This window comes from Panthera uncia, chromosome D1 (assembly GCF_023721935.1).
Source record: "Panthera uncia isolate 11264 chromosome D1, Puncia_PCG_1.0, whole genome shotgun sequence".
Lineage (NCBI taxonomy): Eukaryota > Metazoa > Chordata > Mammalia > Carnivora > Felidae > Panthera > Panthera uncia.
The window spans coordinates 31485748-31512594 of NC_064808.1; the positions used below are offsets into that span (position 1 = coordinate 31485748).

Genomic DNA, 26847 nt, shown 5'->3' on the forward strand with positions numbered 1-26847 from the left:
ATATTCAGGCCTGGAGTTACTTGCAAGTGTGGGATAGTCACATGAGAACATTGGGAACAAACAATATTAACACCTGTGACGAGGGTAAGTGATCTAGTGGTGATTTTCACCACCCTGTTGTAAACTATAATTACCAGCATTGCAGGGCCCTTAGAAAACCTTCTAACTGCTATCGGACATTTTCCTGAGATTTTTCCTTTCTTTTTTTTTCCCCACATATTTGATGAAAAATTAAGGTGGAAAAACAATGCAATGCATGTTTTAGTTACATAAATGGCTTCACTCTCCACCAAACCAAGTGAAGCTCCCATTCTTACAGGATAAATTTCCTGGGTAAGTGGATGGTGTTAGAACATTTCTGAAAATGATTTGTTAGTGCCTGACAGGTTTTTTGTTTTTTAAAGCATTATGGTGTAGTGATTATGGAGACAGCATTTGGAGATGGGCTGCCTGCATGTTTGAATTCTGGCTTGACTGCTCTGCCGGGTCATTTTGATGCAGTTCCACTTCCAATTCTGTAAAATGAGAATAGCGATGGTGTCTACCTTTTCTGATTGTTGAGAAGATAAGGTATGTGAATCATTTGCTACCGTGCCTAGCGCTGAATGCCAGCTCTTTTTGTTATTGAAGGGGTAGTGTTGGTTAGTGGAAGAGGCATTTGGTCAAATGCTATCTAGAAGGGATAATTCTGTTATAGAATGATGGCTTAAGAGAAACTAAAAGAGTTTGTATCCAGTTGGAGCACCATAATCTCTTGAGTTTAAAAATTTTTAGTCATCTACTCCTGAAATCATTGTTGTACTGTATGCTAACTAATTTGGATGTAAATTAAAAAAAATAAAAAATAAAATAACTAACATTTTTAGTCAGAAAAGCCATCAGATGGAAGGATGTTGCTTTCTACCTGCCTGTGTGATGAATTGCAGGTGAAATATGAAAACGAGTGGCAATGTCATGATTTTAAGGAAGACTTCTTTTAGTCACCGAAAGGGCCATCTTTTATTCTAAGATGACGCCCTTTTGGCATTAAATCTTTCCTGCCTGCTTTTAAAATAGGTTGATGGATGATGATTGTAAATGTTCTCACATGTCAAAATAAAGAGTGGTCAGCCCTGCACTGGTTTCCCCGGTTGTGTGGGATTCAGGGCTGGGGGTTGGGTGCTTTGTTGATTTATGGTACCAGAATTCTGAGAGTCTTATCCATGGTAGGAATCTTGTCACGGGTCCTTGACAGAGGTCTTCTAGCCACTGCCTAAGTGTCTCCAGTGAGGATGTAGTGGCTTCTCCTACTGAACAGCTCTAAGGCATCGACAGTGTTCTTTTCTGTTCTATTTTGTAATATACTCTGCTGCCCAGCTCAGTATAGTGGAAAGACCACAAGCTTCTACTGCAAATATTATTTTACTTTGGGTATGGAAGGCCAGACTTCTAAATATTAAAAGGGGATGCAGATGTAAACACTGAGCATGTATGAGAGTCTTAGGGATTGTTAATTTCCTTTCTTCTTCCTTTCCCATCCGTAGCATCTTGTCACCATGCCTAACTGTTTCATCTGTGAGATGCATCTTCTCTGATTTACATGAGAGCTTCAGTTCCTTCCTTCAATCTCATCTTCTCCAGAACAGATTTCCCATATTTTTAGTGGCTCCTCTAGTCAGCATTTTGAGATCCCTTTATTTCCCAGCCTTCAGTTTTTGAGGCAGACTATGTGAATTTTCTAGGTACCAAGCCTTCTGTGTGGGCACCTAGTATGTGCAGAGAAGTAGTAATAACACCTCAAGTTCACAGAGGGCTTTATTGTTTTAAAAATGCCTTCCTGTCTTTCCCAGACCTGTGGCAGGGGCAGAGGCTTTTCTATTTGCCTGTGAGGAGCCTGGGAGTCTTCCTAAGAGCAGACAGACATCATTTAATTTTAGAATTGGGAAGACTTTGCATACCATGGCAGCCTCATATCCCAGAAGAGAAATTGGAAGCTCAAAAGAGTCAAGGGACTTATCTCAGGCCACATGGCCAGAGTTTGGCCAGGCCCCTGGGGAATTGGACTTCATTTTGAAGTTTGGTTTTAGTCCAGAAGTTGAACCATTGCACTGTGCTGCCTCTGTGTTGTGCAGTGGGTGAAGAGAAGTATAAAGCAAATAAAACAGGGCTCTTTGGCACAAGGAATTTGCACAGGAATAGGGTAAATGATTTGTTCTGCCATTCTGTTCTTAAAAAAAAAATTCAGCTGAAGTGATGATAGGTACACATTTTGGGAAGAAAGTCCACATTGAGTGCTATTGTTCAGGAAGGATTTTTTTTCTTTTAATTTTTATTTTAGGGAGAAAGTGTGTGAGCAGAGTAGAGGGGCAAAGAGAGAAAGAGAAAGAATCCTAAGTAGGCTCCCTGCTCAGCGTGGAGCCTGAGCCCATGACCCCAGGATCATGACTTGAGTGAAAATCAACAGTTGGATGCTCAACCTACTGAGATACCCAGGTGTCCCTCAGGAAGGATACTTTGTAGAGACTGTGAAGAAAATTAGATTTGGTTATGGGAGGAAACAGTAGAGGGATGTCCCATGTGAGGGGTATAGGGCAGTATTTCCTAAAATACCTGTGGTGATGGACCAGTTTAATTTCTGATCCACAGTGGTTTGATACGTTTGTAAAACATAATAAAGATGAACTTTTCATAAAATGGAAAAAAAATACAGTGGAAAAATACCAACCCAGAGTTTTCATTATTTGATTTTAGACATAAAATGATTTTACCAAGTTGCTAGGATGTGAACTTTCAGTCTGGTCTCATTGTGGCATGTTAACGATTTATAGAACGACCCCACATTTTGAGTGGCAATGATCTAGTGTGAACAAAAGTGGGGAAAAGTGGGGTATGGTGGCAGGGAGTGGATGGATCACAGGTGGTCTGAAGGAGGTAGACCTACCCAGAGCAGGAGAGTGTAGGAAAAGCATAAGAAGAAAAAGTGAAGGTGATGGTAACTGAGAGAGTATTTCAACTTTGAGGGGGACAGGGAGCTTAAATTTGGCACCATGAGCAGTTGGGAGCCCCTGCAGATTCTTGAGCAAGGGAATTGGCTTGTTAGTGCCATGCTGTATGATACTTTTAGATATTTGAGGTATTTGCTGCTGCTGTGTAAGCTCTGTGTATATCTAAAACTCCTTTTTTTCATGTAAAATACTCTTCCATGATTTCTGTCTTTCTTCATTTTCCTCTGTTTACATCATTCAACTAGCAGAAATGGCTGCCTTGTTTTTGCCGATGGGCCTTGTCTGTGATGGATGCTTCTTTCTGGAGCAGGTTGGCCATTTCCCCACACTCTCCCTCTCCTGTCGCTTTCCCACCTATGCAGTTGCATTCAACTGCGGGTGTCTTCCAGAAAACTTCCGACTTTTTAAACCAGTACAGTCGACCCTTGAACAATACCAGCTGTATTTTCATGAAAATGTATTTTCTCTTCCTTATGATTTTCTTAATGTTTTCTTTTCTCTGGTTTATTGTAATACAGTATTCTTACAATATAACGTATATATATTATAACATAAAATATTTGTTATGTTTATGTTATTGGTAAGGCTTCTGATCAACAGTAGGCTATTAGTCATTAAGTGGGGAGTCAAAAGTTTTAGTCGGAGTTTTGACTGTGCAGGGAATAGGTGGAATCGTCACCCCTAACCCCAGTGTTGTTTAAGGCTCAGCTGTCCTTGTTTTGCTTGTGAGCATTTTGAAAGCAAGGTCAAAGATGGAGATTGTGGAGGGAGGTGGTGTTTAGGTGGAAAAAGCTCTGTGTGTGTGTGTGTGTTGCGGGGGGGGTGGGGTTATTTAGGGAACTGTAAGGATAAAGTAAGATTGGTGTTCCTAATATATGGAATGCCTTTTGTATTCTTTATCCAAGAGGGAGTGGCAGTGCTTTGCTTTATAGACCAGGATTTGGGTTCTGAACTACCATGACCAAGAATTCGCCCAACACCTGAAGCCAATAACCAGTAGGACATGGACATGATGTTTTACGGCCCACATGTATGAAACAAATGGAGTCCTAAGAAGAGGCGTGGCATGGACTGTTCCATATTTGGGAAAGATTGCTGTGGGTGCTGAGTGCAGGTTGCATTGGAGAGGGACAGTCATGGAAGCAGGGAGACCACCTTGGGGGCTAGTGTGGTGGTTCTTGGAGAGAGGGTGGTGGCTTGCATTAGGGAGTAGGGTGGGGGAGAATGGATGGAGCTGTTGTTTTGGCGCTTATAGCATTGGGGGCTCCTCGTGGAGGCCCAGGAAACAGTTAAGTTATATTTAATATGTACTGTTAAAATTTTTTAAATTTTTATTTATTTTTGAGAAAGAGAGAGAGAGAGAGCACAAGCAGGGGAGGAGCAGAGAGAGAGAGAGAGAGAGAGACACAGTGTCCGAATAGGCTCCAAGCTGTCAGCACGGAGCCCATCGCGGGGCTCAAATTCAAAAACTGTGAGATCATGACCTGAACCGAAGCCAGACGTTCAACCGACTGAGCCACCCAGGCTCCCCTTTTTCTTTTTTTTTTTAATTTTGTTTTAATGTTTACTTATTTATTTTTGAGAGAGAGAGAGCACAAGCAGGGGAGGAGCAGAGAGAGAGAGAGAGAGAGAGAGAGAGAGAATGTGCTGTTTGAGAAAGAGAAGGGCAAAGAGTGTTTTTTACCAACAAAACAAAACAGCTGTTATCAAGAGGTACTTGAATGCCTGTACCTCCATTGCCCTGAGGGTGAGCCCTCAGCTATCTGGAAAACTCGGCTATCCAGGACAACTCGTTCTCTGAGAGCTCTGGTTTAGCTGTATTAATGTGGAGGATAATCTGTGTGTGTGTCATTGTTTAATTGTTGGCATGTAGTGACTCAACTGGTAATTTAAATTAATAGACTGTGCATATAAGCACCCTATTGTTCTTCTTAGATCTCTATGGAGCTTTGATTGGCACTTAAGTGATGGTGTATTTGAATTAATTACTGTAGCTGAGCAAGAGCTGGGAAAACACATTAGAAACAAAATAGATAGCTGTGATGTAGGGGTGGAAGGAATACACGCAAAGTGCAAGTGAGCCCAGAATAAACGCTCTTGGATGAAGAGAATGGAGGAGTGGAGGCCAGGTGCTCGCAGACATCAGGGGACCCGAAGGAAGCGTGCTCAGCTGGTAGCCTCAGCTGCCCACTGAAGGGGGAGCCACCCTCCTGCCCCTGCCACCCCTGCAGAACGAAGAGGCGCGGTGTGGGTCCCCCTTTCCCCATCCCTCAGGATCCCAGCCCAGGCATTTCCACCTCAGGCAGGCTCTTCCTCACATGTTTACACACATCCTCTTTAAACCTTGTGTTACTTTTCCTTCTCGCTTTTAAATCTTGCCCAGTTACCTCAGGAAATTCTCTCCCTTTCTTTGTTCTCTTCCCGGAGCCAAAATTAAGAGGGGCAGAAAAAAAAAAAAATTCTAGTTCTGGTTAATATTCATGAGATTCATGCTGTAATAAACATATTGACAAATGATCTAATTACCAAATCCCGTGGCTCTTATAGGTACTGATTACTTGACAGGGTAGTACTTCACCTTGAAGCTTCTTCAGATTCTTCCCTTACCTTCCTGATCATTCCTTCCTCTTTGTCTCTTAAACTGAGTTACTTCTGAGGTTTTTTTCTCAGGCATTTTCTTTATTACCCTGCACGTCCTCTTTGGGCGATGCCATTTGCTGCTGTGTCTTAATTCTCCATGTTCCCAGCTCGCATGTCTCGGTTCTGGGCTTCAGTTTACAACCACCTGTTGCATAACGCCACACAACCTGAGACCCAGTGCACGTTTCTCTCCTGTCACATCCCCAGCTCATGGTGGCATCACGGTCCCAGCTCTGTGGACGAAGCACCACGGGGCCGTCTCTAAGGTTCACCTTTACTTTTTTCTTGGCCTCTAATCACAAAGCTCTGCTGGTTCTGCCTCAGAGAGGGCTCTTCTCGTCCTTTTCTTCTCTGTCCCTTGTGCTGCCGTTTTGGTTTCCAGAGCTCATTTTCCTTCACAGGTGCCCTCCACCTCAGCCTTCTTGCCTCTACAGTCACCCTTTCAGACCACCACCAGACACATTTGTACATTTGTCGGCCTATGCCAGGCACACAGGGGGTGCTCACAAAATGCTAGCACATTCCACTGTATTCCAAAAAAGAATTTAAGATTGCTTACAAAAACGTGTAACATAAACTACAGAAGAGGTGAACCCCAAACATAAATTGGGACAAAAAAAGATCACTTGCAGACAGGAATTACTGAAGCTACATACCTAATGTATACATTTGGGGAAAGGGGTTACAGTTTTAGCTTGGAGAAGCTTAGTGCCCACTAGGATGGGGGAGTGGTTCCATACTGTCCATAAGATAAAAAGGGCACATTGTGCAGGAGAAACACAGCTGTTCTTGGAACCAAGGTCAGAGAGAACTTTCCCCAAGGGGCTCTGGTAAAGGGAAAACTGTGTAGCTTCACAAATCATAACGTCATCTCGTTCTTAGAACACCCGTGGCGATCAGTTTCATGGGGCTTCTGCTCCCAGCTTCGCTCTGTGGAGGACGGTAGCAGAGTGCCGACACGGAATTTCAATAAAGGTATAGGGAATGGAAAAATTGTGCTCGTCCACCAGAATTTCTTTGTAAATCAGCCTTATTTATGTGCCTTTAAAAAATAGCCTCCCGTGGCTTCTTGTTTCTGTCCTCAAATTATTATGTGGGTAATCAGTGTCCTCTGTGATCTGAGTCTATATTGTCGTTCAAGGTTTGTCCCTGACCCCTGAACTCCATATGCCAGCCAGGCCAGTCTACTTGCAGTTTCATGACTGGTTCTGTCCTTTAGAATCCACCGTCCTGCAAGCTGTTCTTCTAGCTTTGGAGGACCTTCTCTTTCTGTACTTTTTTACCCAGTTTGCATTCAGCTGTCTTTTTTTTTTTTAAGATCAGAGGGAACACTTTATTCATCATGCCAATAAAGATTTGTCGAACAACAGCCACAAAAGGTGTAAGTTCTTTACGTACAACTGACATTATGTATCAAAGCACCCACATCTTATAAAGGTATCCAGAATTTCACTTCAGCAATTTTATTTCATTTTAAACTTACTGCTTCAAGTAAGAGACTTCTCATGCATTTACTTGGTTAAGTGCAGGTAGTATTGGTTTATTTGTTTCCGTATTTTGGTTGTAACAGTTGTTCAGTAGTTGAATATATAGTGAGGGGCTCTGCCAAGCTTAGCCATTAACCTCGGAATCTAAGAACACATAGTTCCTGGGGAAGTTGTTTTCCCAAGTTCCAAAGCATATCACTGAAAACATCACTGCCACTTGCTCCGGTTTAAGACAGTAGAAAGATCCCTGGACTGTGATTTATCTTTTTGATTCTGACCTTGGTTCTTTAATTAATTATTTAACCCCTTTGGGCCTCAGTTGCCTCATTATTACAATGAGATGATGAGGTTAGATGGTGATCAGGCAGTGATAATAGTAAAAATAATAATTGGAGACTTTGATTCAGTTTTGGCTACGGGCTAGGTGCTGGGCTGGGCACTGGCTGGAAGTCACGTCATCTAATCCTCACAAGAGTGTTCTGAAGTCAGAAGTGTTATACCAATTTCGCTTGGGGAAACTGAGGCACAGATAGATGAAGGGACTTGTTATATAGCTATGTTATATAGCTGACAAGTGAGCAGAGCTGTATTCAAACCCAAGGCATTTGGTTTGGCTTCTGGGAGAAGCATTTAACCACTATGCTTTCTAGTTCAGTGGTTCTGTGAGATGCTATTTTTAGGACAAAGCCTGTATTTTAAAATTTTGAGGAAGAAAAATTAGTTTTACTGAAATCCAAATTTACATCATTCCTCCCAAACTATTTTTAAATCCAGGAACTTGTATTTAAATGAATGCTTTACTCTCTGTCTTGCTTTTCCCCAAATGTGTTTGCATGTAGGATTATTATTTGGTTATAGCAATAGACTTTGGGAGGAAATCTGTCATTAACACTCTTTGCTGTCCATAAGAAATGTTGTGCTCCTGACTGTTCCAGAAATGGGGCAGTTATAAAAATTTGTTTAAAAAAAAAAAAAAGGATATTTTATGTGCCCTTTCTTTCTTTCCTCCCGCAACCAGGCCATTGACTTCCTTTAGACGACTGGAAAATTAAGCTTCTTTTGAATTTATTTTTTTGGAAATGTTAAGTATGTACTTGCTACCATGACCACTAAAGCATTTAACACAGTGTCTGGCATGCCATTCACTCAACTGTGGCCACACTGTATGCCACAGGCTTGGGACACAGTGGTGAACAAAACACACACCCCACCCTAATGGAGCATACGGTCTGGCTGGAGGAGCAGGAAGTTGATCAAAGTGATATTTGCAAATGCTACAGATGTTTGATAAGCTGTTTCTCATATTATTATTATCCATATAGTATTATACAGATGAGGAATTACAGCCTTTTATTTAAACCTTCCCAAGGCAATCCAAACCAAGATTTCCACTTTTTCCCATAACAACTAATTCACCATCATTCAGTCATTCCTCTTGCTGTTAACGGGATGATCATTTAACTTATCCTCCCAATGACTAAGAGGGAAAAGGAATGCCATTAATAATTATGTTGAGATAATAGATATGAACTGGGGTTGTCCCAGGCAGACTGCAGCTTATTGGCATCCTGCTTAATGGTATCCGAACTGACCTTCCAATCTTACAGTCTTTAATGATAGGTTAAATTCTTTTTGGAGAGAGAGAGAGAGGGAGGGAGAGAGAAAGTGTGTGTGTGTGTGTGTGTGTGTGTGTGTGTGTGTGTGTGTGTAAGTCAGGAGTGTGTATCTGGTTTCACTGGGGGTTAAGGTATTAAATACTTTCTTCCTTATAGGAGTTTATTTGCTAAGATATTATTTCTTCTCTGCTTACCAATTAATAACAAAACTGCCCCAATAAACACTGACAAGGGCAGAATTGAGAGATTTTCTTAGATAAACATCCTAAGGCAATAAATCTGAATGTATTTTTGAGTTCCTAGAGTGTATTTGTCTCTCTTTTTTTAATAATCAAATTTCAGGGTAGCCCGTTATTTTCTGTCCAAGGTAAGAAACAAAGGACCATATGATCCATGTTGATTGCAAAAATTAAAAGGAATTAAAGTTTTTATTTCTGGAGCTTTTTGAACTTAAAGACTTGCTACAAATGGAGTTGTCCAGGAGTATTACAAAACCAAATTTGAGAGGTGCTTGGGTGGCTCAGTTGATTAAGTGTCCAACTCTTGATTTTGGCTCAGGTCATGATCTCATGGTTGTGAGATTGCCCAGCGCAGAGTCTGCTTAAGGGTCTCTCTCCCTCTCCCCTGCTCGTATGTGCACATGCTCTCTCTCAAAAACAAAAACCAAAAACCAAAAAACAACAACGACAACAAAAAGACAAATTTGAGAATCTTTGCTCCCAAATACTCAGGACTATCTCAGATTTGATTGCATAGCTTATTCTATACTGAATAAATCATTTGTGACTTTAGTGAGTTTAAGTTAAGTCATTCCCAAGGGAATATCTTGAATGATTTTTTTATAAACCATCATTATCAATGTCTGTTGTCTTATAATCAACAGAAATTGTTGAGTCATCTTGGTTACAATTTTGAGTCATTCCTTTAGGATAGAATATGTTTTATAAGCCTTTTTAAAAACGGCCATCTGAGAGAAGGGAGAGTGTGCAGTATGTGTGTTTGGAAGGGGTATTGCATGCCTCATGACCTGCAGGGAAGCAGTTGCTCCACAAAACCTGCATTAAGGGTTAGTGAAATCTCAGAAAGCCTGTCTCTCAGTTCAGGCCTTGACCTTATCATTAAGATTTTTCATCTTAATATAATGAGGTCAGTGCCTCAGTGTCTTAGACTTTGGAGGTTTTCTTGACTAGGATGATTATTGGATGTACAAACAGTGATTGATTATATACTTCTAGAAACCCCCATAGAAGAATGAATGAACACAGAACTTTAAGAAAGAGGTAAACAATATAAGAAAGTGCCAAACAGAGGGGCACCCTGGTGGCTCAGTCGGTTATGTGTCTGACTCTTGGTTTTAGCTCAGGTCATTATCTCACAGTTTTGTGTTTGAGCCCTGCACTGGGCTTGTGCTGACAGTGCATAGCCTGCTTGGGATTCTCTCTCTTTCTCTCTGCCCCTCTGCCACTTGCACTGTCTTTGTCTCTCTCAAAATAAATAAATAAACTTTTCAAAAAGGTGCCAATCAAAGCTGAAGAATACAATAACAGAAGTGAAAAATACACTAGAGGGAATAAATAGTTGGTTAGATGATACAGAAGCATGGATTAATGATCTGGAAGTCAGGGTAGTGGAAACCACTCAAACTGAACTTCAAAAAGAAATAATTTTTAAAAGTGAGGATAGTCTAAGGGATATCTGGGACAATATGAAGTGTACTAATATTCACACTATAGGGGCCCAGAAGGAGAAGAGAGAGAGAGAGAGAGAGAGAGAGAGAGAAAGGGGCAGAAAACTTATTTGGAGAAATAGTACCTCTGAAAACTTCCCCTGACCTGAGGAAGGAAACAGACATCAGGATCCAGGAAGCACAGAGTCCCAAATGAGATGAACCCAAAGAGATCTGCACCAAAATACATTATAATTGTAAAAAAGTTAAAGATACAGAACTTTGCAAACATCAAGAGAAAAGCAATTAGTTACATATAAGGGAACCCCCATAGACACAGCCAATTTTTCAGCAGAAACTTTGCAGACCAGAAGGAAGTGGCATGATATATTGAAAGTGCTAAAAGGGAAAAACTTATAGCCAAGAATACTCTGCCTGGCAAGGTTATCATTCAGAATTGAAGAGAAGATAAAAAGTTTCCCAGACAAATAAAAGCTAAAGGAGTTTATCACCACCAACCCAGCTTTACAAGAAATATTAAGGGGATTTCTTTAAGTGGAAAAGAAAAGGCTATAAATAGAAATAAGAAAATATATGAAAGAAAAATGTCTGGTAAATATAATGTAAAACTAGTATGTTTAAAAGACAAAATAGTAAAATTAACTATAATTACAACAAGTCATTAAGGGATAAACAAAAAGATGTAAAATGTGACTCTAAAACAAAACAAATAACAAATACACACACCTATCAATAATTATTTTAAGTGTAAGTGGACTAAATGCCTTTTTTAAAGTTTATTTTTTAAGTAATCTCTACACCCAACAAACTCATGGCCCCAGTATCAAGAATTGCATTCTCTTCCAGCTGAGCCAGCCAGGCACTCGTCTCGTCTCGTCTTGTCTCGCCTCGTCTCTCTCTTCTCTCTTCTTCTCTTTTCTCTTTTTTCTTTTATTGTAAGTGGGGTAAGTGTTTTAATCAAAAGACATAGGGTAGCTGAGTGGATTTAAAAAAAAAAAAAAACACAAAAACAAACAAAAAAAACCAAGACCCATTTATATGCTGTCCACCAGGGACTCACCTGAGATCTAAAGACACACACAGACTGAAAGTGAAGGTATAGAAAAAGGTATATTTGCATGAAGGTATATTTCATGCAACTGGAAACAAAAATAAAGGTACAGTAGCAATACTGTATCAGACAAAATAGACTTTAAAAGGAAGTCTGTAGCAAGAGACAAAGAAGGGCATTGGATAATGATAAAGGGACTAATCCAACAAGAATATGTAACACTTGTAAATATACGCCCAATGTATATATATATATAAAGCGATATTAATAGAGACAAAGGGAGAAATTGACAGTAGTACAATAATAGTAGGAGACTTTAACACCCCATTTACATCAATAGATAGATCATCCAGACAAAATTGATAAGGAAACGTTTGCCTTAACATAGTTATTAGACAATATATACAGAACATACCATACAAAAACCAAATAGACATTCTTCTTGAATGCACATGAAGCATTTTCAGGATAGATCAGGTGTTAGGCCACAAAACAAGTCTCAATAAATTTAAGAAGCTTGAAATCCTATCAAGCATCTTTTCCTACCACAACAGAATGAAACTAGAAATCAATTACAAGAAGAAAACTGGAAGAGACACTAACACGCAGAGACTAAACAACATGCTGCTGAACAACCAGTTGGTCAATGAAGTTATCAGAGGAAATGAAAAAAAAAATACCTTGAGGCCAAGGAAAATGAAAAGGCAGTGGTCCAAAATCTATGGGGTGCAGCAAAGCCATTCTAAGAGGGAAGTTTATAGATGAAGGAAGACTTTCAGGGTTACTACTAAATGCTTTGAGCCAAACTTGTGCTGGGAAAGCAGCTGTAGTTGTGACTCCATTCAGGTTGAAGAATAAGAAATATTTGGCTTTAATAGCCAAACCCTCGAATTCATGGTTCCGACTATATTTCACAGATAGTATATATGAACTTGAGACTTTGCAGTCAGTAAGACAGAAACACACGTATGCTGAACCAGAATTTCCTGAAACAGTACTTACTGATACTACATTTGATGTGTTCCGATTTTTTCTATTCTATTCTTTCCTATTTAACTTTTGTTTTAAAAAAAAGTTGGCAATGACCCATTGAAATGATTTCACAACCCATTAATTGGTTGTGAGTTGAAGTTTAAAAAAATACGCGTCTAAATAGAAGTTTTCGTGGGTGTGCGTGTTTGAAGGCAAGAACCATGAAGTAATGTTTTCCTATCAGTGGTGTTAATAAGTGTAGCCATAATAAAACATAAACCGTTTAGTTAATTAGAATATTTACCATAATAAATGCTGTTGGATTGATTTCTTTATGAATAGTGCATTTTGTCTGCTACGATGAAGTAATTGAGTGTTTCCAATCTGCCCAGCTGACAATCCTTACAATACTTCTTGTTGATGTTAAATGGACTATTGAAATACCATTCTGTCTGTGTGTCTTGGCTGGTAATGAGCACTGTTTTGTCATCGTTAGGGTTACCAGAACAGCTGTTGACACCCAAAGAATGCCTGAGAACACCCGTTAAGTAGCAAGAAAACAAGGAATATTAGAGTTTAACCCTTGTCTGTTCCATGGGATGCCAGAAGCTAGGGTACTTAATCAAACTATAGAAAGGAAAATAATGCTCTTTTTCTCTTTGGATTCATTTTTTCTTTGCCGTTTGATAATCATTACTCCAGATTTCAAGCATTTTATATTTTTCTCTTTAGAGCATGCCCCACACTGAAAAACTAGGCTGTTTAAAAAGACAAACAAACAAACAAAAAATCCTCCAAAAACAAGTGGAACTTATTTCAATGTTAGAAAATACTGAATTAGCCTAACTACTTTTATTTTTTCAAGTTACCCCTTTAAGGATGTATAACTTAAACCACAGCTGCCTTTCGTTGTGGTATGGTATTTTCACACCAGTGTTTTGTTCTCTACCTTTTCTAACTTGTTGGGTTAGCATCTCCCTGAAGAACACACCCTTAAGTGTCTCCTTGGCCGTATTGCTTCATTGAGAGCATAAACAATTACAGCATAAAATATTACCTTTGGAAATGAAGTCATGCGTCTTTCTTAATTATGGAACCCTTGTAATTCTGAAGGGGGTATGTTTTAAAAGTCTGTGCTCATTCACACACTTGCTAACACAAGCAGATGTGCCTGTGAATATAGGAAAAACATGAATCTAAGAGTTGCTTATTTTCTACTGATTATGCATGGAATGTGCAGAATCAGGAATGCCAAAGTAGGAGTCATAATGATAGATTTGGAAAAGACCTGAGGACTAGCAAGTACAAAATATTTTATAGTTGGGGAAGCTGTGTTCCAGAAGGGCTGGATTTCTTCTTTCCCTCCTTTCCTGCCATTGTAATATATGGCTGCCAGAATGATCTTTCTACAGTGAACCTGACCTGCTTAAACTTCCTCTGGCAGCTCGGATTTCTGGAGGTCACCTCAAGGCTTTTGGGGATGTACTTCCTGCTGATCTTGGTAGCGTCTCTCACCACCTGTAGCCATATTGCTTGTAATGTTCAAGTTCCTGGATAGTTTTCTCTCTTTGACAACTCTGGTTTTATTTCATTAGACCATGCTTTCACAAGTGGCAGTCCCTGGGCCTGGAAGGTACCCCCACCCAAACAAACAAGTTACCTCGTTCAGAGTCTTTCAAAGTTTTCTCCCCATGAATCCAGTGAGGACTACATTTTACATCATGAAACAGTATATATGCAAAACCTAAATAATTTTGAAACAGTACTGGTTGGTTTTCTATGTGATATACTTAATCTGATTTTAGGTGTTTATTACACATTTTCTTAAATGCCATATGCCACCTGCTAACTACATTTCATCTCCCTCTCTGCACTACCAGCTTGCTATGGGAAGGTTGGACGTGTTTGGGGAATGTTTTTAGTTGCACTAATTAGTGCGCCAAGGGGAACAGGGGTGCCAAGTGCCCTATAGTGAGCAAGGTTGTCTTGAATAATGAAGAATTAATCCTGCTCAACATGCCAATTGCGTCTCTGCTGAGAAAGAGTGCCAACCTCATGAGTGAGAGCACAGATTGAAACAGCAGCTCTCTATAAAGTAATATCTGTCCATTACACCTTGGCACCACAGCCTTTGCCTTTGGAAGCCTTTCTCCAGTTCCAAGTTTGGTTGATCATCTTCCCTGGCTGTGCCACACACATCACAATATTTACTTATCGTTCATTATTGCCTTTCTGCTGTTTCAGAACACTCTTGGAGTAAACACTGTCTTACTTGTCTTTATATACCCAGCGCCCAGCACATAGGCACAAACCTAATAGGTTTAGTAAAGAGAGAATGAAGAGGTTTGGTCTGATGTCCTACTGCAAGTGGATAGCAGAGGTTGGAAAAACAAAACAAATTAAAAAGCAACAAAACAAAACTGCATGTTTCCTGATTCTGAAGCCGGCACTGTGTGTAACAACATCCTTTGGTTTTGGGTAAAGCTGGGAAAGAGGAGCTCTTAGCCATAGGATTATTTTTTCCTGTGGGAGAAATGTGAGGGGGTAATATATTTGCCCTTATTTATAAAAACAGCTGTTGAGGTTTAATTTACATATGGTAAAACTTACTGTTTAACTACAGTTCTAAGAGTTTTGATAAATACAATCCCATAACCCCCATCAAAGTCAAGATATAGAGTATTTTCATCACACCAAAAGTGCTCCTGTGCTCTTCTGTAGCCATCCTGTCTCCCATTGCATCTCCCAGCTGTTGGCCACCACTGATCAGTTTTCTGTCTCTAAAAGTTTGCCATTTCTGGTATGCCGTATACATGGAATACAGGGGTGCCTGGGGTGGCTCCGTTGGTTTAGCGTCCTACTTCAGCTCAGGTCATGATCTCATGGTTTGTGAGTTTGAGCCCCATATAGGGCTCTGTGCTTGACAGCTCAGAGCCTGGAGCCTGTTCCAGATTCTGTGTATCCCTCTCTCTCTCTCTCTCTGCCCTTTCCCCTTCCCTCTGCACTCTGTCTCTCAAAAATAAGTGAACATGAAAAAAATTAAAAAATAAATGGAATACAGTGTGTAGTCTTTTGAGTCGGGCATTAACTTTGTATAAGGTATTTGAGATTCATCCATGCTCCTGCTTATATAAGCAGTCTCCTTTTTGTTGCTGGGTATTATTCTATTGTATAGATACACCACAGTTTCTTTATCCATTCACCAGGTGAAGGGTATTTGGGTTGTTCCGGTTTTTGACAATTATTTATATACCTAGCATTGCTGAGTCATATGGTCATAGGCACGTGTTTATAAGAATTTGCCGGGGGCACCTGCGTGGCTCAGTCGGTTAAGTCTCCAGCTCTTGGTTTTGGCTCAGGTCATGAATCTCACAATTCATGAGTTTAAGTCATATGTTGGGCTCCCAGCTGAGAGCATGGACCCTGGTTGGGATTCTCTTTCTCCTCTCTCTCTCTGTCCCTCCCCTGCTTGTGTTTCTCTCTCTCTCTCTCTCTCTCTCTCTCTCTCTCTCTCTCAAAATAAATGAAAAAACTGAATAAACTTAAAAAGAAAAAAAAGAATCTGCTAAACTGTTTTCCAAAGTGGTGGCACCATTTTGCATTCCTACTAGCAGTATATGAGAGTTCCTCTTGCTCTGTATCCTTGTCAGCACTTGATATTTTCAGCCCTTTTTCTTTCATACTTCAGCCATCCTGATAGTTGTGTGGTGTGGTATCTTGTGATATACTTTGCGTTTCCCCACTGGCTAATGTAGAACATCTTTTTATGTGCTTTCTGCCATTTGTGTCCTCTTTCGTGAAGTGTCTGTTTAAATCTTTTTGCCCACTTACAAATCTGGATTATTTTCTTCCTGAATTTTGAGAGTTCTTTCTATATTGTAGGTACAGTTCCTTGATCTTCTGTGTTTGGCAAATATTTTATTCCAGTCTGTTTCTTATCTTTTCATTTTCTTAGCAATGACAATGTACCTTTGGAAGTCTTTAATAGAGAAATTCTAAAAGGGCCTGAGGTCGAAGTTTTAATCCAGTAGAAGAGATGATCATAAAATGCATTAAACATTCTTCCCTATATCTCTTAAGGCAAAAAGTTTTCCTTTTTTTTTTTTTTTTAAAGATTTGAAGTTGGCGTTTTCTCCAGCCTTTCTGTATTGTTAGGAAGATTACATACTAGGATATTCAAGTACTTTCAACAGATAATGAGTTTACAAGGTGGTAACTTTTCTCTGCAATAAACTAAAATTTATTTTTAAGCGCCAATATGGGGCGTTTTAGCAGACATCTTCTTAAGGACTGCAAGGCTGCAGGGAAGCAAGGTTTGGATTCTTCCCACTGGAAAACAGAGTCTGCGTTTGAAACACCAAGGAAGGCGCTAGATAACATGGAGCCAATTTCTGCTGCCTAAAACTGTAGTAGAAATGTTGCACACGGTTTTAGAGGGGTGTCTGTTGTGACATCTAGTTGGATTCTAGCAGTGCCAAAAAAAACATGTAAGGTCAGGAAAATCTCTCTGGAGCAAAATCTGAGTGAAGTACTATATAAACTGTTTTGGCCTCATTTCTGCCGTATAAAGAGCAGTATCTTCAAATATACATAGCTGCCCTGATTGCTTTCGAAATGCAATAATGCATTTTTTAAAAGTTAAATTTAATTGGATGTTGCGACAAAATATAGTGATAGTAAGTGGAGAATAGAGTGATGGATTTTAATTAAAAAAAGAAAAAGAAAAAAAAAGAACTGTGAATGTATCTTTTGACACAGAAGCCTCACCATCTTAGCACTTTGCCTTGCACGTAAGTAGCTAATGTTAAATGTATCTCCTTTTGTAGGAAAATCCCTAATTAATTTTCCTTTTGGCATAGTTGCTTTCACTGACAAAGAGTTTCTCATCTCATGATGTACAGCCTGCCAAAGATAGCATCTAGATAATATGAGATGGTAATACAGTAAAACCTTGGTTTGCGAGCATAATTTGTTCTGAAAACACGCTTGTAATCCAAAGCACTTATATATCAAAGCAAACTTCAAGAACCATTGGCTCAGTTGGGATCAGGTGACGTTGGGTGTCACGTACTACTTGTATTGCAAGACATCACTTGTTTATCAACTTAAAATTTATTAGAAATGTTTGCTCATCTTGGGGCACCTGGGTGGCTCAGTCAGTTAAGTGTCCGGCTTCGGCTCAGGTCATGATCTCGCGGTTCGTGAGTTCAAGCCCTGCGTCAGGCTCTGTGCTGACAGCTCAGAGCCTGGAGCCAGCTTCAGACTCTGTGTCTCCCTCTTTCTCTTTGCCCCTCCCCTGCTCACGCTCTGTTTCTCTCTCTCAAAAATAAATAAACATTAAAAAAAAAAAAAAACCCAGATGTTTGCTCATCTTGCAGAACAAGTTACTTGCAGTCCAAGGTTTTACTTTTATTAAAATATATTTTCAGAGAAGTTTTTATTTTATTTTGTAAATGAAGAATCTTAGGTGCCAATAGATAAGCATGTTCAGAACTATATGATTTCAGATTTGTAAAAAATATATACCATATGTAGAAAAAAATCTATAAGGACATCCATGAAATAGGACTGTGGTTATTTCTGGCTATTAATATTGTGAATTGTTTTCTCTGTATTCAGTTTTTAAAAAATGCATGCACATGGATCACTTTTGTTATAAAAAGAAGAGTGAGAGAGGGAGAAAAAGAGATTGCTTGTCTAAAGAGACAGAATCCTTTCAGAAAAGAAGTGAACCCTTCATAAGCTTTGACTAGGATTTGGTCTTCTGTGTTTGTCAGCGCAATTGGTGGGTTAGAGAGATCTCCCCTTCAAATTTGTCCTGCCAGAGGCATCTTTCAAATTTAGTTCTAGTTTTGTTTTGTTTTTTTTTTTTGTTCATACTGCATACATCTGTGATTGGAGACCTGAAATTTTTGGCTAATTACAGAAGACCCTAGAAAAGTCATTGGGATAGTATTTATTATCAACAGGTGCTCGTGGAGTTTAAAGACACAACCATTTCCTAGAGAACAACATGAAAGAACCCAGTGTTCTCTAGAACCTGTATGTTGTTTAGGGACTTTAAACCGCTGGGTAGTGTTCGAGATATCATCAACAATGTGGCAGTAGCAGCACACTTTTATCTAGTACAAACAGGAGGACTTATTCAAATTTAGATAACATTGGGTCAATCAGAGTATATTACAAATTAAATAATTCTGTGGCAGGAGGCCCAGACCCAGTGAGCATACAATGGCGGAGTCGAAGGTGGTACACGCTTGGCCATCAGCAAACAGGTTAGTCTTGCTTCTGGAGCATTTTACAGGGGTTTTAAAAAGGAACCTTGTTGAAACACGATGTTCCTTTTTACTCTGTAGATACTTTAGAAGTAGTGAATTTTATGAGGGAAAAAAGATGAGAGTTTAACCACTGGGGAGATTTAGCAGTTTCAATTAAACAATTGTACCCTTTAAATTTTAATTTTGAAACCAGCCACTGCTAGTGTTTGAGCATTCAGCTTCCCCCCTGCCCCCCTCCTAATGAGGTAATGTGATTTTGTATTTCTGATCTCTGCGGTAAAAATTTGGGAGTATTGCATTGTGTCAGCATAATATGCTGACGTGTATTCTGTTCCAGAGAGAACTAAGTGTAAAGAAATCTGTTAGGGAACAAATATGTATAGAAAAGATACAGTCAAGCATCCCTTTAAAAGTTCTGGGTTCTGTTCACTGCTTGTCACTAAACTATGTGAAGTCATCCTAATCTTTTTGAAATTGGCTCTTGTCCTCCCTTGTCCTTCCAAAAATTTCCTATAAGAATGTAATTCCTTTTATTTCTTCTCTTTTCTTTTCTGTTTTCTTTCTCCCTCTTTCTTCTTTTCTTTTTACTTTTTCTTTCTTTTTCTTCTTCTCTCTCTCCCCTTCTCTTCCTTACTTTCAAGTGTTTGATTAGCACCTCAATGCCTATGCCTTAACTTTTTTTTTTCTTTTAAAATGAAGTATTTGACCTCAAAGGGCTCTTCTAGCTTAAAACTCTTTGACCCCTGGAGTTCTGGAGTTTAAAGTCTAGTTTTATAGTGGGCAGGACTCCAGGTTCTAGGTCTTCTGTACCATTTAATGTTTCTCTTGTGTAAAACTGGTTTTCTCTCTGAGGAAGAAAGGCCACCAAAGGCAGTGTGCCACTTTGCCTGCTAGCTTTCACTGCACTGGGCTCAGCCAGCCAGCTTCCAGGAGCCGCAAAAACATGGATGATAGTAAGCTGATACTTTATCACTTATTTAGCTTCTTCTACGTGACTTGACATTTTCTGATCTTCATAGCAGTCTACGAGGTCTGGTTATTACTGCCTCTTTTTTTCCCAAGTGAAGTAGCTGGGACTCAGGAGAGATGAACAGCTTGCCCACGATCACACAGCTAGTCTTGTAAGTTCGTAAGTAGATCTTGGTCTGTGTGGCTGCCAACCTGTGCACTTCCAGCTATGCCAGGCCAACTCCAGTTACAGCCATCGGCTCTCTCGAAATTGCCCTCAGAGATGTTTTGAGTTGGCGGTGCTCTGACCTTGTATGATTTTTGGTTTTCTATGTTAGATTTATTTTCTTCATAGCGACCCGGGATGGCAGATCACTGGGTTTAACTTCAGAGGTTACCACTATAAGGTTGTGCTGCTCCTGAATGTCAAACCACTGATCTTAAGGTTTATCTTTTAGCTGAACATTTTCTATACAAATTTTTTAACTTACATGTTTTGGTAATTCATATGGCTTGTGAGCCTGAGATGTTGGTAAGTATGGTGTAGGGCTTCCATTTGTAAATTGTTACAGTTAACTTCTCACCCCCAGCATCCTTTCCAGCCATAAGCTCTCTTGTCGGTGTTGGTGATGTCAGGTCTGGAATCTTCTCCAAGGCTTGTCTGTAGGTTGTTTATCACCATTAGCCCTCATTATTTTAAATGAGTACCCACCCACCTTATAATCTGTAACCACATGTTTCTAGAACTTCTCTGGAGATAACATCTTGTAGGCTCCCCCTTCTGCTTTTTTTTTCTTTCTTATTCTCAAATGTTTTGTTTAAAGCCCTGAAAATATGAGAGAAAACACCTATAAAGATATGGAACCTCTCTGGGTGTGTGGAAATTCAGAACATTGTGGAAGCTAGTGTTGCTCCTGTGTCTAAAGCTTTGAAACAAAACCTCACCACATGTTTAAAACATATTAGTTTGTAAATATAGAGTCCTACTGATTGCATTTATAGCTCACAGCAGAACTACCTGTCATGTCTTGTTACTCTGAAGGGAAAAAATGAGAGAAGTGTATAGGTGTCTGTGTTTTAAAAAATTGGAATGCTGAGAATAGTGTGGTGTAATTTCTAATTATGTGTCTTTTTATGGTGAGGCAAGTAATCAGTTTTTCTGTTACTGTGATGTTCACCTGACTTCAGGTGTGCCAAGCTTAGGGGCAACTGCATGGAGTGCCTCCTTTCGTAAAGTAATAAATTGTGGTCGTCCTTCTTTCTCCATTTATTGGAATGGCTAAAGAGCACCATAGTCGTGTGATATTTTAAGGATCACTGCTTACTCAGATTATTATTTTGCCTTTCAGTGTGACTAAACGTTTTGTTGTATTCTTAAGAATGATTTCATTGGGTAAGAGCAAATAGTTTTGCAGTGGGAGTGACTCAGTGGTTTTATAATGGGAAACTAATAGTCTTTAAATTTTGTGTTATGGTAAATTTTCCAGAAACATTTCTTTTCCACAAAATGAACCTCATATAATTTCATCAGGGAGGATGGGCCCCTCCATGAAAACTACAGGAAAAGGTAAATCATAGAAGTATATAGTTTCAGGCTGGGAAGCCCCTCAGCCATTCGGTTCAGTGCTCTCATTTACAGGTGAGTAAACTGAGGACCAGGATTACACAGTGGCTATTGGCAGTGTCAGGAGTTGAACCTGCTTCTTTAGAAGCACCCTATTTTGGTGCTATTTCTCCAGTAAGTTGCTTGAGTGTTTATGAAAAACAAAGAGTTTCCCTTCCCCTGCCCAAGGATAATGATCACTGACTAAATTACTATCAGGGCCTGTGTTTAAAAATAATTCTTGAGGGAGGGACGCCTGGGTGGCTCAGTTGGCTGAGCGTCTGACTCCTGATTCCAGCTCAGGTCATGATCCCAGGGTCATGGGATCGAGGCCCTAGTTGGGCTCTGTGCTGAGTGTGGAGTCAGCTTGGGATTCTTTCTCCCTCCTTCTGCCCCTCTCCCCTGCCTGTGTTCTCTTTCTCTCTCTCTGTCTCCGTCTCAAATAATAATAATATAATAATAATTAATAATAATAATTCCTTGAAAAGTGTATTCATTTTGTTTTTCTCATAAGTTATCTTTAGTAGAATTTTAGTAATTTTCAATGATAAAATTTTGGAATGAGTGTGGAATTTTGGAATCCCTATGGACATAGAATTCATCTCTAGAGCAGTTTTATGCTCAAATTTTTATGAACTTTGGTTTCTCAATTCCTAAAGCTATTTATAATTCTTTTTTTTTTTTTTTTTTTTTTTTTCAAATTGTCAGGCAGAAGTTCTCTTAAGATTCACTGATGAGGGGCGCCTGGGTGGCGCAGTCGGTTAAGCGTCCGACTTCAGCCAGGTCACGATCTCGCGGTCCGTGAGTTCGAGCCCCGCGTCAGGCTCTGGGCTGATGGCTCAGAGCCTGGAGCCTGTTTCCGATTCTGTGTCTCCCTCTCTCTCTGCCCCTCCCCCGTTCATGCTCTGTCTCTCTGTCCCAAAAATAAATAAAAAACGTTGAAAAAAAAATTTAAAAAAAAAAAAAAAAGATTCACTGATGATTGTACCTAGGTCTTAGAGGCAGTATCCCTTTCCCTTTCACCCATGGTAGGATGGTGAGTTTGCTTTGTATCTTTTTTTTTTCTTCAAACTTTTATTTATTTAAATTCTAGTTAGTTAACATATAGTATAATACTGGTTTCAGGAATAGAATTTAGTGATTCATCACTTACATACAATACCCAGTGCTCATCATAACAAGAGCTCTCCTTAGTACCCATCACCCATTTAGCCCATCCCCTGCCTACCTCCCTCCATCAACCGTCATTTTGTTCTCTATCATTAAGAGTCTCTTATGGTTTGCTTTTCCTTCTCTGTCTCTTTTTCCCTTCCTATATGTTCATCTGTTTTGTTTCTTAAATTCCACACATGAGTGAAATAATATGGTTTTTGTCTTTCTCTGACTGACTTAATTTTGCTTAGCATAATATACTCTGGCTCCATATATGTCATCACAAATGGTAAGATTTCATTCTTTTTGATGGCTGAGTAATATTTCATAGTATACATATGCCGTGATGGATTTTTGGACTCTTTCTATATTGATGATAATGCTGTTATAAACATCGGGGTGCATGTACCCCTTTGAATCTGTAGTTTTGTATCCTTTGGCTAAATACCAACTGGTGCAACTGCTGGGTCATAAGGTAGTTCCATCTTTAACTTTCTGAGGCACCTCCACACTGTTGTCTAGAGTGGCTTCACCAGTTTGCATGGCTTTGCTTTCTATCTTGACTACCACTGGAGAGAAGTAACAGGACTCATGTGATACTTGGGAAGGCTCAGTGTGCAGTTAAAATCATGGACTCTGGGATGCACATTTTCTGTTACACCATTTGTTGGGTAGCCTTGGGGAGTTCTGTACCTCAGGAAGCCCCAGTCTTCCCCATTGTAAAAGGAGATGTTATGTGTGGTCTTACCACAGTTTCAGTGTTCTCTATACCTTAGCTGCTACTGCTATTGCTGGTTTTGTGTCTGCTGTTGCCGTTATTCCTGAACCAGAAAGGTTTCCAAACTTGCCTTGGGAAGAGCTCGTAAAGAGGAATGTGAATTCCATTTCCAAATTTCAATGAATGGAAAAGATAGGGAGAAGAGATTCACCTACTTTGGTACGGAAGGTGTCATCTTATTTATTTGTTTGTTTGTTTGTTTGTTTCTGAGACAGAGAGAGACAGAGCATATGTGGGGGAGGGGCAGAGAGAGGGAGACAGAATCCGAAGCAGGCACCAGGCTCTGAGCTGTCTGCACAGAGCCTGACGAGGGGCTCGAACTCAGGAACTGTGAGATCATGACCTGAGCTGAAGTCGGATGCTTAACCGACTGAGCCACCCAGGCGCCCCAGGTGTCCTCTCTTTTAAAAGAAAATTTCTCCTGACCAAATTAATAAAAGTCCTAGTGTTCTTATTGTTAGCTGATTTGGGTGTTTTATTATTAGCTGATTTCTCTTCTACCCTCATATATCAGTATGTCTAAACTAGTGATGAGGCAGTCACATTTGTGAGTTTTCATGGTGAGTTTTAGAAAAGAGAGGCCTGAGGGCCCAGCCACAGACAAGAGGCAGAGGAACCTGATTTGAGGCAACTGTCCCAGTGCATGCTGGGGCTTTCCCTCTGAGACTGCCTTAACCTGTCTTTCACAGTGTCCATATTAAACAGAGTGTGGAAAGAGAAAACCAACTGAGAAGGCAGTTGCCAGGGAGGAAGGAAATGGTTAATAAAGTATTTTTTAGCTGTTTGAATGTAGTTAATTGTCGAGTTGTATCATCAAGTGAGTTCTCTCCTTTCTGCTGCTTCTTTGAGGAAAAACTGTAAATGGACAGCATACCTGTCATGTAAGCACATGTCTCTAGGTTGCATCTCTTCGTGGGCTAAAAATTAAATCCCCTTACAGCTATTACCTGGAGGACTTTTATAGGTTTTGCAGAAAAGATGCCTGGAATACAGCTAGGACCTGTTTTATTGTCCCTGACAGTGACTTAAGAAGCCACCTATGCCTGCAAATCTTTTATCATGCCCTGGGGTATTCATTTGTTTATTTTTATCAGGTACAGCATTTGAATACCAGAGCACTGGGAAGTCAAACTGGCCCAGTCGTAGGTAGTTTGAGGCATTTTTCTTTTCTTTTTTCTTTCTGTTTTCTTTTTTCTTTTCTCAAGGATATTTGAAGAGGGAAAGGAAAATCCAGGACCTGGGTACATTTCTAAATTATGGGACATCATTTATAATAAAAGATTTAACTTTGTATTTGGAAGCCAAATTAGGATTGTCCCTATGTCTGTCTTGTGTGCTCATTTTTCTTCTTTACAGAATGTCAGCAGCTAATTATTTTTCTGAGTTGAGTTCTTTAAGTCTAGTAGCACTTAGTAAAAAATGTTCTTAATTTTATGTTTTCCAGGGATATCAGTATGAACAACATTACTCAATTACCAGAAGATGCATTTAAGAACTTTCCTTTTCTAGAGGAGCTGTAAGTAATATTTTGAGAAATATGTTTTATTTGTGTTTTTGTTTCCCCATTCTCTTTGGAAGCTCTTACAAAAGAGATAGTCTAATGTTTCTTAGGGAACATTCAGATTAGCTCAGTTTCAGTGAGCTTTGTGTGCAGAGGAAATCATGTTGTTTTCGGGGAAACAAACTTGATTTTTTTAAGCAGTGTAATTGCTGAAGTTATTTTTGAAAGCCAGAACTAAAAATGTTACTTTCATAGGAATTTTTTGCTGCAATTATTATAACCATGAATGCTGCAGTGACACAACTTAATTACAGTGTTATCCTGAGATAACAAGGCTGGGGTAATTACCATTGTTGCCAAAGGAGTTGCTGTATGGGTAACACAACCATAAAAAAATAATACAAGGCGTTTTAGGGTCATGATGCAGGAGACAATATTGTTGGGAGCGAGCAGAAAACTGAGTGTGGGTCCCCTTGGACATTTGCACATGACCTTTGGGGATTGGTTGAAGGCATGGAACATCATCCCAGTCGCTTAGAACACCTTTAAGAATGTTTCTGGACTTGTCAGCTGCAGCTCACGTTTCCAGTTTAACAGTTGACATTGTGGAAAATTTCTTTCCATCTGTTTTAACCTCCATTTCGTTTTGCTTTTCAGACTTTTTTTTAAAGTTTATGATAAAAATAGGCACTACTACATTTTAAAGTAATTGGAAACTATATAATAGGAATCCAGGTGAAAAATAAAATCAGATCTGAATCAGTTAAATATAGGTTTTTAATGGCCAGGCTAATGGATTATGTAATACATGTAGGTAAGAAGGGGACAGCTTGATACTAAGAACATCAAAGAGATACAGCCCTGAAGGAATCTAAATTCATATTACAGATTGTATCCTACAGCCCAGCTGTTGAGTGTTAGATCCAAGTCTGCGAATGTCTCCTATCTTAGCTCAGCCTCTCCCCCAACATGGGGAAAAGGAATCAAATAAAAGCCATGCAGGTTATGTGTGCTCCCTTGCTTCTGACAAAAGCATTGAAATAGCAGATAAGGATTTAATAAAGTCTTGGAGAAATTTTTTTTCCCACACTACTTAGCTGAACACAGTGTTCCCACAGCAAAAATCGAACAGAGATCATTTGCCACTTCTAAGCTTGTGAACTGGGTCAAGTTATTTAACCTCCCTCTGCTCAGTTTCTTTGTCTATAAGGTACAGATAGCAACAGTCCTCCCTCTGGTGAAGACAGAATGAATTAATAGATGTTGAATGCTTAGGACAGTGCATGAAACAGAGCAAGTGTTGTGTAAATAATAGCGAGTATTTATTTTACTATTTAAAGTGCATACAAAAAAGCAGTGGAATGTATAATACTAAATGTTATCTTTGGGGAAAAGAATTAAGCGTGAACATTAATTATTTTGTAACGTTATTCATTTATTTTATTGAGATATAGTTGACCAGTAACATACTAGTTTCAGGTATACAATGTAATGATTTAATATTTGTATATATTATGAAATGATCACCACAATAAGTCTAGTTAACATTCACCATTAGTTACACATTTTTTCTTGTGATGAGAACTTTTTTAAGATTTACTCAGCAACTTTCAAATACACAATACAGTATTATTAACTATATTCAGTGTGCTGTACCTTAAATCTCCATGACTTATTTATTTTATAACTAGAAGTTGGTACTTTTTTTTAATAACTTAGTGAGAATATTGAAGTTTCTTTATTTTTTTAAATGTTTTTATTTATTTTTGAGAAAGACAGAGCATGAGTGAGGGAGGGGCAGAGAGAGAGGGAGACATGGGATCTGAAGCAGGCTCCAGGCCCTGAGCTGTCAGCACAGAGTCCGATGTAGGGCTTGAACCCACGAACCATGAGATCATGACCTGAGCCAAAGTCAGACACTTAACCGACTGAGCCACTCAGACTTCCCTGGAAGTTGGTACTTTTTGACCCTCTTCACCCATTTTGCCTACCCAACTCCCTAATTATTCATTTTTTAATTAAAATTTTAAATTAAAAAGGAGTGAACTGTGTATTTGAAGCCCCCACCTCCTTGCTCAAGGTTTTAAAAGATGCTTCGCTTATTTGTTCTCATTTGTTATTGATGTATTTATAAATATATATGTATATAT

The 26847-nt window shown here is 39.3% G+C and overlaps 1 protein-coding gene across 1 annotated transcript in view; it reads left to right on the forward strand.

Moving 5' to 3' along the window:
• Positions 1 to 26847, forward strand: part of LGR4 (leucine rich repeat containing G protein-coupled receptor 4) — a 100811-nt gene that overhangs the window by 29896 nt on the left and 44068 nt on the right. Inside the window, exon 2 of the mRNA XM_049648984.1 lies at positions 24641 to 24712. Within this exon, the coding sequence (XP_049504941.1) occupies positions 24641 to 24712 (72 nt within the window). The remainder of the gene's footprint in view (positions 1 to 24640; positions 24713 to 26847) is intronic.